At 36.3% G+C, this 16,370-nt stretch overlaps 1 protein-coding gene across 1 annotated transcript in view; it reads left to right on the top strand.

The window, feature by feature from the left end:
* Window positions 1-3,654: 3,654 nt before the first annotated feature.
* The window catches only part of dchs2 (dachsous cadherin-related 2), a 57,755-nt gene continuing 45,039 nt past the window's right edge, over window positions 3,655-16,370 (top strand). Inside the window, exons 1-4 of the mRNA XM_059334497.1 lie at window positions 3,655-3,795; window positions 3,966-5,759; window positions 14,568-14,759; window positions 15,893-16,124. Coding sequence (XP_059190480.1) covers window positions 3,655-3,795; window positions 3,966-5,759; window positions 14,568-14,759; window positions 15,893-16,124 — 2,359 coding nt within the window. The remainder of the gene's footprint in view (window positions 3,796-3,965; window positions 5,760-14,567; window positions 14,760-15,892; window positions 16,125-16,370) is intronic.

The following is a 16,370-nucleotide window of genomic DNA, read 5'->3' on the forward strand; positions in this document are numbered from 1 at the left end:
TCTAGTAAAACTTTTTTCTCGAAATATGACCTGAAGTACCAGGAGGGGCCCCCCCTCCCATGCCTCCATGGTTGAAAAAGCGTGCTAAAGTGCCCTCTAGAGTGGTGAAAGTGCCTTATTGGCTGCCCTTTACACATGAAAAAACGTATTGATTGCCCTCTAGGGTGCCCCTTCATACAATAAATGATGATGATGTTCCCTCTAGAGATTCTATAATACGGTATCACCGACTGTGAATGTTATGTGAGATGTTTGCACAAAATACATGCATTTACAAATTTTCTCCCCCGGACCCCCCTAGATGGTTTGGTTTGATACTTTTAATTGTCAGTACCATATCATTAATAACTTTGATCTGGATCGCCTTTTAACTTAATGCTAATATTTCATCATACATGATGCATCATAACTTTTTGAATGCTGGTGGGGCCCATGTTGTGCAGAATGTTCCCTTTTTATTTTTTCGCCCTTCTAACAGTCTGAGTCTTTGAGTTTTTGTCCAACTAGTACTGACAAAGAGCCAAGTAATGGAGGTCTGAGGTCTGACATCAAGGACATGGAATAAAAGCTCAAACAGCTTGCCATTCATCAGTGCTTATGATTCCTCTGTACTCAGTGGCGGTTCTACACAGGGGCCTCCAGGGGCCACTGCCCCTGTGAAGAAGCCTTTGGCCCCTGCTGTGGCTCCTGTGTCAAATTAATAATAAAATGGTCAATTTATAACGATGAACAATGGAACAATTCTAACCTTTTTTTGTTCAAATAACATCTCATTGTACACAAAAGGAACCCAGAATGTTACATTGTATAATAGTTTAACTCTATGGAGTCTTAAAGGGCTATTTTGTCCATTTTTTAATCCTTTACATGCCTTTGTAAGTCATTTTGTGTCTTTTTGTGTCATTTTTTGGTAATTTTGTGTCTGTTGTTGTGTCTGTTTTAGTTATTTTGTGTCTTTTTTGGTCATTTTGTGTCTTTTTTTGTCATTTTTATGTCTTCTGTGGGGTTTTTTTGGTTATTCTGTCTTCTCATTTTGTGTCTTTTTTGGTCATTTTGTGTCTTTTTCAAGACATTCAAAGATTTTGAATGCTTAAATATCATCTTTGCCATTTTTTCATGTGCTAATGTGCCCCTCTGATTAAACACTGGCCCCTCCTTGGCCCCCACAGTAAAACTGGTCTAGAACCGCCACTGCTCTGTACTCACGAGTCGTTGATGTTCCCTGACACCCCTCCTTCGATATCCATCCACACTGGCAGCCCGTCCTCTCTGAGGCGGTTGTATATCTTCTTCACCAGAGCCTGGTCGTCCCACTGGTAGGAGAGCATAATATGAGCTGGCATTTTCTCTCTTTCCACTAAAATCTGTGTGAGGGAAAAAAAAAAACCTGGATGAAGCTTCTGTGGTGAAGTTTGTGGAGTCGTTGGACAAACTGGACGAGACAAAGAGAGACTCTATAGTTGCTATGCCGGTTGTTTACTCAGGTACACAGCTCAGGTTTCATCTGTTGCTAGGTTACAGTGTTTGCAAGCTCCGATGGGAGCCCTGCAGGACCAGCGAGGGTAATAATCAAGGTGTTGATAAAGAAGTGGAAGGCCTCAGGTGCATGTGCTGGTAATCCGTGCAAACACTTGCATTTTAATTTGGTGTTTTCAAGCTTGAAAAGTTATTGGATTTTGATTAAAGTGCTTGAAACTGCTTGAAATTAAGCGCAAATATCATGCAAAGTCCTTTTGAAACATTTGAATTTATCTGTAGAATGTTGTGTAACATGATGTTGGTTGTTTATAGCACAATAATATCTAATTTAATATGATAAAGAAGTTAAATTATAATAAGTATAATGTATATGCTGTTTGTAATCTAGTTAAAAGTTTAATTTACTACAGCTGGAAAAGCTTGAACGTTCACCTTGAAAATGCTTGAGAGTACCTTAATTTGACTTGGGAAATTGTAATTTATTAGGTTTATATGGAATACAACGTGTTATTTATATTTATTCTATATAATATTTTAACTGATTTCGAAAATCTTTTGGTGCAGACACTTTGAACTGAACCTTCTCCATGTTTTTTTTAGTTTAATTAATTTTACTCTAAACTTTTAAACATTTAAGAAACATTTATTTTAAAAGTATTTTTTGTTTATAATAATTTAAATCTTAGAGAAATACTGTACATGAAACTGGAGGGGGAAAAAACAATCAGAATGTATTTAAGTTATTTGTGTTTTTATCTGTTTTTAATGTTTTGTCCTAAAAGTCTGTCTACTTGTAATTATTTTTAATTAATTTATCAAATTATCTACACAAATTGCAAAGTTTTAGTGCTTTGAGGAAAATTTATTTTATTTTACAGCTTAATTATTTTTCATCTATCAAATTATTTTCCCTAATCATAAAGTTTTGATGGCTTTTATTATTTCAACGGTATATCTCTTCGTTTTTATTTTGTTTTTCCTTTTCTTTGTTTTTGTAAAAAAAAATTGTAAGGCTGCCCCTTTATAGAGAGTGATAGATAAACGTGGAGTTCAAATGTAATGTTATTAACACTTATTTGAGCCCATAATTACTCTAATAAATGTAATTAAACTAAATATGTTGGTTGTTTGTCCGTTGGTGCGAGTGTTACAGTAACGTCTTTTACAGTGCAGTACCTGCAGTTGTCACTTTTACCAGTAGAGGGCGCCACCTTAATGCAAAATGTACTGTTGCTAAAACTAAACCTCGTTAAAGTATTTCACTAAAATCAGGCATTTTGACTCACAAACTTCACAGAAAGTTCACTTTGCATGATTTTTATCTTGACTTGCTCTACATTCCTGCACACCTTATTTTATATTTACCTACACACTGTAAAAATAAATAAATAAATAAATAAATAAATAAATAAATAAAATAAATAAATAAAATAAAAATAAGAATTAAAAAAAGTATGTATATATATATATATATATATATATATATATATATATATATATATATATATATATATGACAATAACTGTAAAATAAAATAAAAAACAGCCGTAAAAAAAGCCTGCCAGCAAAAGTTGCACTTGCAGTCAAATTACAGTAATCAACCGTAAGTTATTTCACAGACTTCTTTAAAAATACGGATAATATACAATAAATACCTGCATGAAATCTGCGATTTATTTTTACTTTATTTAACTCACTTTTTTTTCCATTTTTATATTAAATTTAAATGTTAGTTTCCTCATTGTTATATTCAGCAATATGATGTGTAGTTTTTTGTTTTGTTTTTACATAAAATCTACTGAAATTTAACATTCAAGACCATTAAGCACCTGAAAAAAATGTAATAATAATAATAGGCCTAATAATAATAATAATAATAATAATAATAATAATAATAATAATAATATCCCATTATAATAATTTACAAATTTCCATTTTATGGTTAATATTTGTTATAAAAGTAATGTGCTTTTTATGGTATTTGCACTTCATGTAGAAAAAAACAATAACAACAATAAAAATAATACAGTAAATTTCTGGAAGATAACAGTTTTTTGTCGGGTTTTTTTTTTTTTTTTCTTTACAGTGCAGGTCAAACATATCTGACACCTTTCGGCACGCGGAGCTGCAGCTAATCTCTCGGCCTAATTAAATCTTAAGCAATCAAGGCCACAGATGGAGCCGATCAGCGTGGGACGTGCCGCCTGCCGGGAGGTGTGTTCAGTGCGCACAGTTGGTGCTCTGTGGTCACTCGGTGCCATGATGTGTGAAGAAGAAGCAGCAGCCCGGGGGGGATTTGCGCTGCTGCTGCTCCCAGTGCGGATATCTGCCTTCAAAACCACGCAATAATTTTACAGAAACCCTGTGATGGAGAATGGCTGCTGGCTGTTTTTTTACCTGCGCGCAAACATCAAACATGCACGGTGCGTTTACCTGTTTGTGTCTGGAGAAGAGCTCTGACGTGTGATTGAGGAGTGTGACTTTGTGTGACGCGGGAATATGTAGCCTTAACTTCCACTCACAAAGAAAAAAAAGAGTTGTGGAGAGGAGCAATGGGTCGCAAAAGTGCCGCAAATTCGCTGTTGCTTGGGACGCTCGTGGTGACGCTGCTCTGCACGCGCTCGCTCGGACAGGTGTTCAACCTGACGCTGAGCGTTAAAGAGGGTTTGCCTGCTAAAACCATCGTTGGGGATCTGGGAGCCGGGTTAAGCAGGCCAAGCACTGGCTTCTTCATCTCAGAGAGCAGAGACTCTTACGTGTTCAGGGACTTGGAAATAGACTCGGACACGGGGATCATCTCCACGGCTGTGGTCCTGGACCGAGAGAGCCGGGATAAGTATGAGTTCGTGGCGGCCACTCTGACAGGTGAGATGATCAGAGTGAAGCTGGAGGTGAAAGACGTGAACGATCATTCTCCCGTGTTCCCCTCAGAGGAGGTGGACCTGGAGATATCCGAGCTGAGCCCCACTGGGACTCGGTTCCAGCTCGAAGGTGCTAAAGATGAGGATGAGGGTGAGTTTGGTACCCAGGGATACAGGATCACAGACCGGGAGATGGGGGAGTTTTTCCAGCTGGAGTATCGTAGTGGATCTGAGAGTCTGGATCTCATCCTCACCAACAGACTCGACAGAGAGACGCAGGACTTCTACTCCTTCATCATCGAGGCCTTCGATGGCGGCGTCCCGGCCAGGAAGGGGACCCTCCAGGTCAGAATCCACGTCCTGGATGAGAACGACAACCCTCCCGTGTTCAACCAGACTGAGTACCACGCCTCGGTGTCTGAGGACGCCAAGGTGATGTCTGCCGTGTGTCAGGTCCACGCCACGGACTCGGACCTGGGTGAAAACGGGCAAATCACTTATGAGATCAACAGGCGGCAGAGTGACCCCAACGAGGTTTTCTCCATCAACCAAACCAGCGGAGTGGTGTATCTGAACAAGCCGCTTGATTACGAGACTCAAGCTTTCCACGAGTTGATCATCAGCGCCACAGATAACGGCGCCCAGCCGGAGCACAGCAGCACTTTTGTGGGCGTCAAGGTGCTCAACATCAACGACAACAGCCCCGTCATCAGCGTGATGTTCCTCAGCGAGACGGGGGACGCCGTGGTGTCGGAGGCGGCTGCCGTCGGGGATTACGTCGCCCGGATTTCAGTGTCAGACCCGGATTTTAAGGAGGAGTGGGTCACCGTGTCACTGGAGGACGACGAGGGGAAGTTCACCCTGAAGCAGACGGACGACTTCCTGTACGCTCTGTGTGTGAACGCAGAGCTGGACAGAGAAGATCAGGATCTGTACGAGCTGAAAGTGAGAGCTTCAGATTTTGGGAGGCCACCTCTGAGCAGCGAGAGAGTCCTCCTCCTGAGGGTCACTGACACCAACGACTGCCCCCCCTTGTTTGAGAAGGAGGCGTTCATCACCAGCATCTCTGAGGATGCTCCTCAGGGGTCCTCGCTCATCCAGATGAGGGCGCGAGATGCAGACGAGGGCGCCAACTCAGACGTGAGGTACTCCATCCTGCAGTCCAACCAGGACAGCAGCCTGGTCAGCATCCACCCCGAGTCGGGCCTGGTTACCACGGCTACAGCTCTGGACCGAGAGACCCAGGTGGAGGTTTCCTTCCTGGTGGTGGCGGCGGACGGAGGGGAACCGGCTCTGTCGTCCACGGCAACGGTCACAGTGCTGGTGGAGGACGTGAACGACAACGAGCCGGTGTTCCAGCAGCAGCTGTACAACGTGTCCATACCGGAGCACAGTGACGTCGGGAGCTGCTTTCTACAAGTATGTTCAGTGGCGGAGGGGCCAGTTTTACTGTGGGGGCCAAGCAGGGGCCAGTGTTTAATCAGAGGGGCACATTAACACATAAAAAAATGGCAAAGATGATATTTAAGCATTCAAAACCTTTATTTTAGCTTATTGAAACATCTCATTTAAGTATATTTGGAAGATACAAATACATTGATTTAAATAATGAGACTCGCCAACAATAACAGGTTTTTTTGTATGACAATGGCATTACTAATTTTTGTGCACAATCACTTTTTTTATTTTGAAAGTGCAAATTAGTAGTCGTAGTAGTAGTTAAATTAGTAGTCGTCGCTACTTACAGAAGATGCAGGAGATTTAAACATTTTCACTAATAAAAAAACGTGTTGAGTATTCAGATTACTCTTTCACCCATCTGTGGTATCATCATCAACCAGCACCTCATCCATATATATATATATATATATATATATATATATACTATACTATATTCTATATACTATACACTATATTCTTGCTCTGACCCTAGACTATAGATCCAGGAACTTAATTTCCTCATTTTGATTGCCTAGTTACAAAAAAACTAAGGGGGAATGGTCCAATGTCTATATAAATATACACAATATTTTATTGCACAATTAAACTATTATACAATTATACAACAAAAAACAACTATTATAAAAAGACACAAAATAACTAAAAAAGACACAACAAACAGACACAAAATTACCAAAAAAAGTCACACAAATGACCAAAAAAGACACAAAATGACTTACAAAGACACGTAAAGACATGAAAAGGATTCAAAAATGGACAAATAGCCCAATAAGACTCCATAGAGTTAAACTATTATACAATGTAACATTCTGGGTTCCTTTTGTGTACAATGAGATATTGTTTGAACAAAAAAAAGGTAAGAAATGTTCCATTGTTCATTGTTATAAATTGATCATTTTATTATTAATTTGACACAGGGGCCACAGCAGGGGCCAAAGGCTTCTTCACAGGGGCAGTGGCCCCTGGAGGCCCCTGTGTAGAATACTGAGTATGTTGGAGAATATTTAGCTTAAAGTCTACAGTAACACACAATTAGGGTTATCTTGCCATGCGAATACTTTTGTTTAATGCTTCACCCTTTGAGATTTCACCCCCTCAAATTTTATCCTTCAACCAGCACAATTTTCAAGTTTTTGGGGGCATTTTTACGCCTTTAGAGATGACAGGAAATGCAGAGAGACAAAAAAAAAGAGAATGACATCAACAAATACTCCCAATCTGTCTGAAGAACAAATAGGGACACTGTAGCTACAGTCATGGAAAAAATTATTAGACCAGCTGTGTTTTCTTCAATTCCTTGTTCATTTTAATGCCTGGTATAACTAAAGGTACATTTGTTTGGACAAATATAATGATAACAACAAAAATAGCTCATAAGAGTTTAATTTAAGAGCTGATATCTAGACATTTTCCATAGTTTTCTTGATAATAACCAAAATCATCATCATGAGCTATTTTTGTTATCATCATTATATTTGTCCAAACAAATGAACCTTTAGTTGTACCAGACATTAAAATGAACAAGGAAATGAAGAAAACAAGGGTAGTCTAATAATAACTAACTCATTGAAATACTTGCAAATTCCAAATTTCAACCCTAGAGAATATTGGAGGATATTACATACAGCCAGAATGTGTAAAAAAAAAAAAAAACATACGAAAATAATATTTTGAGAAAAAAGTTTACGAGATTAAAATGGCAAATCTACGAGAAAAAAATGTGCGGATTCATTAGATTTAAAGTGGTGAATCTGGGAGAAAAAAAGTTGCTTTTTTCCCCGCTTTTTTCTCGTTAGTCTGCGACTTTTTTCGGACAGATTTGCCACTTTAAATCTCTTAAATTTGTGATTTTTTTTTTTTAATCTAGTAAATTTGCAACTTTTTTTCTCAAAATATTACCTGAAGTTACCAAATATAGTTCTTTGCCTGATAAAGGGTTAATGTACTGAATGCCAGCAAGATTCCCATCACCCATTGAGAAATAAGCGATTAGAATTTTTTTTGATGCTCAAAGCAATCAAAATATCACATTTTAAATGTTCAGTGACATCACTTTCCAGAAATATTGCCCTGCTTCCTCTTTATAATCCACAGAATGCACTGTAAGCAGTTTTCCACAAGTTTATTTCTTCAGTAGAAAGTAATTCCAATCAAAATTGTCATCAGTGAAGTCTGTGGATTATTCTGAGTAACCATGGAAATGTTCCTGTGAATAAATGTTACTTTTGAATGTTTTGAATGCAGCTATTTCAATGATCAATTCATCATTTCAGTCATTTTTCATTCATAAATGCCAATTATCCGCCAGTTCAGACTCTTCCATTTCCATACATCAATGTAAACCGAAAATCTTTATAAGCAATTTAATTTGGAGAGTTATTTTTTGACATTTTGTACAATAATTGATTAATATGGAACATATTCATCACATTTATTGGTAATGAAAGTCACATTTGCAGCACTAATTAACACAAAATCTATCTGCATGTAAAGAGCATCAGAGGGAAAATATGTGTTTTGCCATTTGGATGAACTGACCCTTCAAATATTAGACAGACAGACAATTAGATTGATACTTCATTTATCACGCAGAAAATTCGGGTAAACCACAAAAACACACATTCACAGCATCAACGCTGCACAAATGAAATACATAAAAAGGCGTAAAAGCAAACAATGATGTATACAACAAATATAGTGCAAACCTCCAAGTGAGAATGCATTAAGTTATGTGTTTGTCTCTGGAGAATAATCTTAGTAGAAGTTAAGACACAAGCAAGAACAGATACATACATACATACATACATATACACTACCGGTCAAAAGTTTTAGAACACACCAACTTTTCCAGAATTTAATTGAAAATTATCCAGTTTAATGTCTCAGTGTACTCTGAAATTAATGCACATTTGCAACATTTACAATTCTTGATTGAGCATGATAGTGTTTTGAAATTAAAAAAAAGATTCAAAATCACATTTTATGTTGGACTAAAGGACTAAAAAAAGACACAAAATGACCAAAAAAAGACACAAAATGACAAAAAAAGACACAAAATGACTAAAAAAAGACACAAAATTACCAAAAAAAAGACACAAAATGACTTACAAAGACATGAAAAGAATTCAAAAATGGACAAAATAGCCCAAGACTCCATAGAGTTAAGTTGTTAACCCATTTCTTGTTCCCTGAGAAAGGCCTACTTGTATAATTCTGAAATGTACATTATTTTTCAGTTTTGGTTAAGCTTACCTTTTTTTATTTACCTCTGGCAGTTCACCACTTACTTGAACTGCTTGAATTTCAATAAAAAACTGGAAAAACTGGGGTGTTCTAAAACTTTTGACCGGTAGTGTGTATATATATATATATATATATATATATATATGTATGTATGTATCTGTTCTTTGCTTGTGAAATGCAGGATAGTTTTGAATCTAAAAATATAAGATATAAGATATTATGCAGCTGTTGCTCAGGACAGAAGACAGAGTGTCCCTTTGAAAAATACAAAACAACAACAACAATACAAAAACACATCCAGTGGACAGTTAATTGGACACTTCTCCCAGTTATAGATCACTTTGTTTGTTTGTTTTTGTTTTTTTAGAAAGTAGGATTTGAGTGCAAACAGAGCAGTGTCAACATTCAGCATCTTCTGCTCTCTGTCTCTTATTTACGTCTCATAAGACAAAAGTAGCCTTCAGTCTGTGCACAAAGACATCAGTGTTCCTCTAAACACACACACACACACACACACACACACACACACACACACACACACACACACACACACATACACACCCTGTCGAGTTGAGCTCTATATGACAGAAGTGATGCCTGGTACCAGCCTCCTGCAGCCTGGCACAAACTGAAGCCCGTTACAAAAGAGGCCTTATTTACCAATAACATGTTCTGTAAACAAAAGGGGTAATAAATGGATGCACATTGAGATATAAAGAGACACAGAAATAGTTATTTTAAGAAAAAAAAACGTAGTCATTCAACATGGTTAGACATTAAACAGACACAGATATAGGAGGGAATAAGTTTACATGCAACACAAACAGATGGATGTGAATAATGTGAGTAAGGGTTATTAGGTGTGATGTGGAATGTGTAGATTGATTGATAACTATTGTTATATTGTGTCATATATTGTTCCACTGATGCTAATCGTGAGATTTAATTCGATTTGATTTGATTTGATGTAAAGGTCCCTAATTTGCATTTTCTTTTATATGACATTTCAAAATTTTGCTTCAAAACTTGCTTCAACTTTACTGGACTAGGAACTACCATGTTCTGCAGGGTAAAACTGCTGTTTTTGTCACATGAGTCTGGTGGCTTTCAAGATTTGGGAACTTTTAAGGTGGTTCAAATGTGTTTTGCTGCAGCCCACATCCACAACAGCTTCTGTGTCGGTACTCCTGCCTGCTCCTCCAAATTTGTATTTTTTTTGCCTAAAACAGTGATTTAAGTTGGTAAAACTTGGAAATATAAATTATTGACATTCAGGGCAATAATGTAAGTTAGCACAACAAAGGTAGCCAGTTGGCTGCTCAAAAACAAGTTGGTGAGTTGTTGTTACTTATATCTTTAAGTTGGGGTTCACAACAAGGGACAATAGTTCTGATAACTCTTATTTCTTTGTTGTGAAATGGTGAAATTCGGTCATTAGCGAAAGCTAGCGGCTAACTGATGCTAGTGGCGCTGCTTGTTACAGCTACAAGAGTAGCCATTAGCGTATCAATGCTAACTCAAAATTGTGGTCGCAACATTAGCTGACATTTCATAGCGGCGTTACAATCCTGCAATTCAGCACATTGCAGAAGTAAGGATTAAAAGTTATTACAATGTAAAATTATAAATTCAGAATTCAGAGTTGAGCAAAGTCAAAAACAAAACTTAAAATATTCAGTTTAATTGTCCAACTTAAAATTTTATCCAAGTTTGTTGCCTTGAAATTTTGAGTTCACCCAACTTTTCTTGCTCTGCAGTGTGGTTTTAATCCTGCCAGTGAGCATTATAAAGCCTGTGGTACATTACAGATTTACTGTGCTTAGTAGATTATTGGCATACGGACAGTAGGGGAAAACCGTTTCCTTGGCAGCCGTAAAGACGTGTAAAGTCAGATCAAAAGCCCGCTGGGTGAGTTGGTCAGACCTTGACCCAGGACTGTAAAAACTCCTCTGATCAGAGTTCATAAACCCTGCGATGATGTCATCTTTATGGCTGGAAAGTGAGCGCTCTATCTGTGAAATGTGTGTCTTGTCACGGGCACAGTGAGACATGAAAAGATCTCTGAGGCGTGTCTTTACTCTGCAGTCTGTCTGCTTCTTGTTTTCCACTCTTCACCCTTCTGAGGGGGATTTTTTATGATTTTATTATGTTGACCTTGTCTTGCAGAACACGACGAGTGCCATGATTCACGGTTACTACAGAGGTTACATCTAAACATTGACAGATGACGCTGATTTCTATGTGGCACTACAGTTTCTTACAGCTTTACAGCTAGAAGGAGTAAAAAAACATCTATTTTATTTTAACATTAGTTGGTGGCTTGTGACATGGAGTGGTTCGTGTGGAGCAGCTTTGATGTATAAATAGAAATGCATAAAAAGAGAAAAGTCAAAAAGTACACTGCAAAAAAGCCAACTTGTGTTTTTTGGCCTAAAACAGTGATTTAAGGTGGTAAAACTTGGTAATATAAATTATTGACATTTAGGGCAATAATGTAAGTTAGCACAACAAAGGAAGCCAGTTGTCTGCTCAAAAACAAGTTGGTGGGTTGTTGTTACTTATATCTTTAAGTTGGGGTTCACAACAAGGGACAATAGTTCTGCTAACTCTTATTTCTTTGTTGTGAAATGCGGGAAAGCGGTGAAATTCGTTCATTAGCGAAAGCTAGCGGCTAACTGATGCTAGAGGCTAACTGATGCTAGCGGCTAACTGATGCTAACAGCGCTGCTTGTTACAGCTACAAGAGTAGCCATTAGCGTATCAATGCTAACTCAAAATTGTGGTCGCAACATTAGCTGACATTTCATAGCGGCGTTACAATCGTGCCAATTCAGCACATTGCAGAAGTTAGCAGAAGTAAGGATTAAAAGTTATTACAATGTAAAATTATAAGTTAGTACAATTTACAGTTGAGTTGACAAAAATCATAATTCAGAGTTGAGCAAACTCAAAAACAAAACTTAAAATATTTAGTTTAATTGTCCAACTTAAAATTTTATCGAAGTTTGTTGCCTTGAAATTTTGAGTTCACCCAACTTTTCTTTTTTTGCAGTGTAGTAAGTGGACCTTGAGTTATCACAGAATACATAAATGTGGCCATTGCTACTGTATAACGTCAGTAGAAGATTATAAGTCACTGAAGAGCTGTGGACAGTTTTTGCAGCTTTAAGGTAATTTAGTTTGTCTGGATATTATTGATAATAATTTTTTGTCTTGACTACATTACCACACAGGAATAGACAGTCCCTTCTGTGGTACTATACACATTTGGAACCACTATTTTTAAATCTAACTACCTGCTATTTAAATAAAAACCAAAATTAAATTATTATCATTCTGTATTTAGTGTTTTGACACATGGGAATACTGTTTTTCCCTAAAGTATAATAGAAAAAGGGTAAAGAAATAAACAGTAGTTCCATGTCCCCAAAGACTAAATATCGTGTGATTTTTATTTTTATTATTATTATTATTATTATTATTATTATTATTATTAATAATAATAATAATAATAATAATAATAAGAAGAAGAAGAAGAAGAAGTAGAAAATCTTCAGATTTGTGCTTCAACAACAAGAAACAAATAATAAAAGTAAAAATAATAATACAATTAAATTAGAATAAAATAGTAGTAAAATAGTGGTAAAATAGTAAAAGAATAATAATAATAATAATAATAATAATAATAATAAAAAGAAGAAGAAGTAGAAAATCTTCAGATTTGTGCTTCAACAACAAGAAACAAATAATAATAAAGTAAAAATAATAATACAATTAAATTAGAATAAAATAGTGGTAAAATAGTATAATAATAATAATAATAATAATAATAATCCAGTTGCTGCACAAATGGGTTATCAGAACAAACATATATAATCAATTGGAAAAAAAGGTGAAATACAAAAGAAAATGTGAAGAATTTTTTTTATAAAGTGATAAAAAAAAAAAGAAGGAATATAGAAAAAATTGAGAATGGTTGTGAATATTAAGTTTATAGCATAATTTAATATATCTGCATGTAAATAGTAACAGAAATAAACAGTAAAAAAATCTTTAAAGATGTAGCTCTCCAATAAATCTACCCATCTTGATCTGGTACAAAACTACTTGCACTTAATGGAGGTTTATAGGTTTATATACACAGCTGATGTTTACGGTAAATAACAGCCTTCAGATCGAGGCAAAGCAAGGATTAATGTCAGATAAAGCTTTACCAGTTTAGTCGTTGGCATCATTTACCAAAGACGAGTTACAACCTTCAACAGGTTTCTGTCAGAGGACAATAATATTAATAACCACGATTATTTTAGTCAGTACTGAGATTATTTAACACAATAACTGAAACACTTGGAACATCATGCGTTTATTAAACTTCTTTTTTTTTTTTATCTGCTATAATAAAAGGATTTTTGAGTGTCTCTGATCCTTCAGATTCCTTCTTGATCAGTGGCGGTTCTACTGTCAAATTAATAATAAAATGATCAATTTATAACAATGAACAATGGAACAATTCTAACCTTTTTTTTGTTCAAACAATATCTCATCGTACACAAAACGAACCCAGAATGTGAACATTGTATAATAGTTTAACTCTATGGAGTCTTATTGGGTTATTTTGTCCATTTTTGAATCCCTTTCATGTCTTTACGTGTCTTTGTACGTCATTTTGTGTCTTTTTTTGGTCATTTGTGTGTCTTTTTTTGGTAATTTTGTGTCTGTTTGTTGTGTCTTTTTTAGTTATTTTGTGTCTTTTTTTGGTCATTTTGTGTCTTTTTTGGTCATTTGTGTGTCTTTTTTTTGTAATTTTGTGTCCGTTTGTTGTGTCTTTTTTATTATTTTGTGTCTTTTTTTTGTCATGTTGTGTCTTTTTTGTCATTTGTGTCATTTATGTGTCTGTTTTAGTTATTTTGTGTCTTTTTTTGGTCATTTTGTGTCTTTTTTGGTCATTTGTGTGTCTTTTTTTTGGTCATTTTGTGTCTGTTTGTTGTGTCTTTTTTTCGTTATTTTGTGTCTTTTTTTTTGTCATTTTGTGTCTTTTTTGTCATTGGTGTCATTTATGTGTCTGTTTTAGTTATTTTGTGTCTTTTTTTGGTCATTTTGTGTCTTTTTTGGTCATATGTGTGTCTTTTTATGGTCATTTTGTGTCCGTTTAATGTGTCTTTTTTTAGTTACTTTGTGTCTTTTTTTGTCATTTTGTCTTTTTTTGTCATTGGTGTCATTTATGTGTCTGTTTTAGTTATTTTGTGTCTTTTTTTGGTCATTTTTATGTGGATATCTGTGGGTTGTTTTTTGGTTATTCTGTCTTTTCATTTTGTGTCTTTTTCAAGACATTCAAAGATTTTGAATGCTTAAATATCATCTTTGCCATTTTTTCATGTGCTAATGTGCCCCTCTGATTAAACACTGGCCCCTCCTTGGCCCCCACAGTAAAATTGGTCTAGAACCGCCACTGTTCTTGATACTTAAAGAAAGCTGCAGATTTGAATGATGGTGTTTGCATGTGACTGTATTTGTTCTTTTCAGGTCGTGGCCACGGATGCAGACAGCCCTGAGTTTGGCGCTCTGCTCTACTCTCTGTCTGACGGCTTCGACATGCAGGACAAGCACCCTCTCTTTAAGATCCACCCACAGACCGGAGAGCTGTGCGTCTCTCAGGATATAGATCGAGACGCGGGGCAGACGGTCCACGACATCCTGATCAAAGCTGAAGATCCAGTAAGTGGAAATAATTATCTATGACGCACAAATACAAACAATTAGCTGAGACACACTGTTTGAAAACGTGAAGCATCATCATTTACTGTAACAACAGTGTTTCACCCCCACATAATGGAGACCGACCGCCACAAAATGATTCTGTTATTTTTTCTCTAGGACAGTAGTTCTCAACCTTTTAGAGTCGCGACCCCCGATTTAACATGCATGTTGTTAAATGCACCCCCGCTCACTGAACACAATCTCACACGCACAGTTCAGATCACCCAAAAAAGAAACAAAATGATCAAAAAAAGACACAAAATGACCAGCAAAGACACAAAATGACCAAAAAAGACACAACTTGACCACAAAATGATCAAAAAAAGACACAAAATGACCAGAAAAGAAACAAAATTACCAAAAAAAGACACAAAATGACCCAAAAAAGAAACAAAATGACCAAAAAAAGACACAAAATGACTAAAAAAAGACACAAAATGACCAAAAAAAGAAACAAAATGACCAAAAAAGACACAACTTGACCACAAAATGATCAAAAAAAAGACACAAAATGACCACAAAAGACATAAAATGACCAAAAAATACACAAAATGACCAAAAAAAGAAACAAAATGACAAAAAAAAGACACAAAATGACTAAAAAAAAGACACAAAATGACCAAAAAAAGAAACAAAATGGCCAAAAAAGTCACAAATTGACCACAAAATGATCAAAAAAAGACACAAAATGACCCAAGAAAGAAACAAAATTACAAAAAAATGACAAAAAAAAGACACAAAATGACAAAAAAAATACACAAAATGACCAAAAAAAAGAAACAATATGACCAAAAAAGTCACAAAATGACAAAAAAAACACACAAAATGACAAAAAAAAAATACATTAAGTGACCAAAAAGACTAAAACACATTAACACATGAACACACTAAGTGGCTACTTTCTCTCCTAAAAATGTTTGAAATGTCAATAAAGTGATATATTTAAAGAATTTAGGACTTTACCGGTGTCAGTGGAGCACCACAAACTGCTATCTGGTCTGTGGGAAACACTGAACAAGATAGCAAAATTCTGTCTGTTTATTCCAATCTTCAAACAAAACTCTCTTCTTTCCTCCCTTTTCAAACATCAGGGAGGCCTGAGCGCTCAAACCTACGTGCACATCGAGGTGGAGGACCAGAACGATAACGCTCCGGTGTTTGACCCTAACGAGTACACCATGAGCATCAGCAGCCACACACAGCCCGGCACAGAGATCCTCAACGTTATCGCCACCGACAGAGACTCTGGCAGCTTCGGACAGGTCACCTACGAGCTGCTTCCTGGAGACATGTCCGGTCTGTTCACGCTGGATAAACAAACAGGTAGGCAGGTGGAAGAAAACACAGCATTTGCCTTAACCCTTTATCAGGTGAAGAACTATATTTGGTAACTTCGGGTAATATTTCGAGAAAAAAGTTGCAGATTTGCTAGATTAAAGTGGCAAATCTACAAGAAAAAAGTCGCAGATTTAAGAGATTTAAAGTGGCAAATCTGCGTGAAAAAAGTCGCAGATTTACGAGAAAAAAGTGGGAAAAAGACACTTTTTTCTCCCAGATTCACCACTTTTA

This window comes from Centropristis striata, chromosome 1, assembly GCF_030273125.1.
Source record: "Centropristis striata isolate RG_2023a ecotype Rhode Island chromosome 1, C.striata_1.0, whole genome shotgun sequence".
NCBI classification, from domain to species: Eukaryota; Metazoa; Chordata; class Actinopteri; order Perciformes; family Serranidae; genus Centropristis; species Centropristis striata.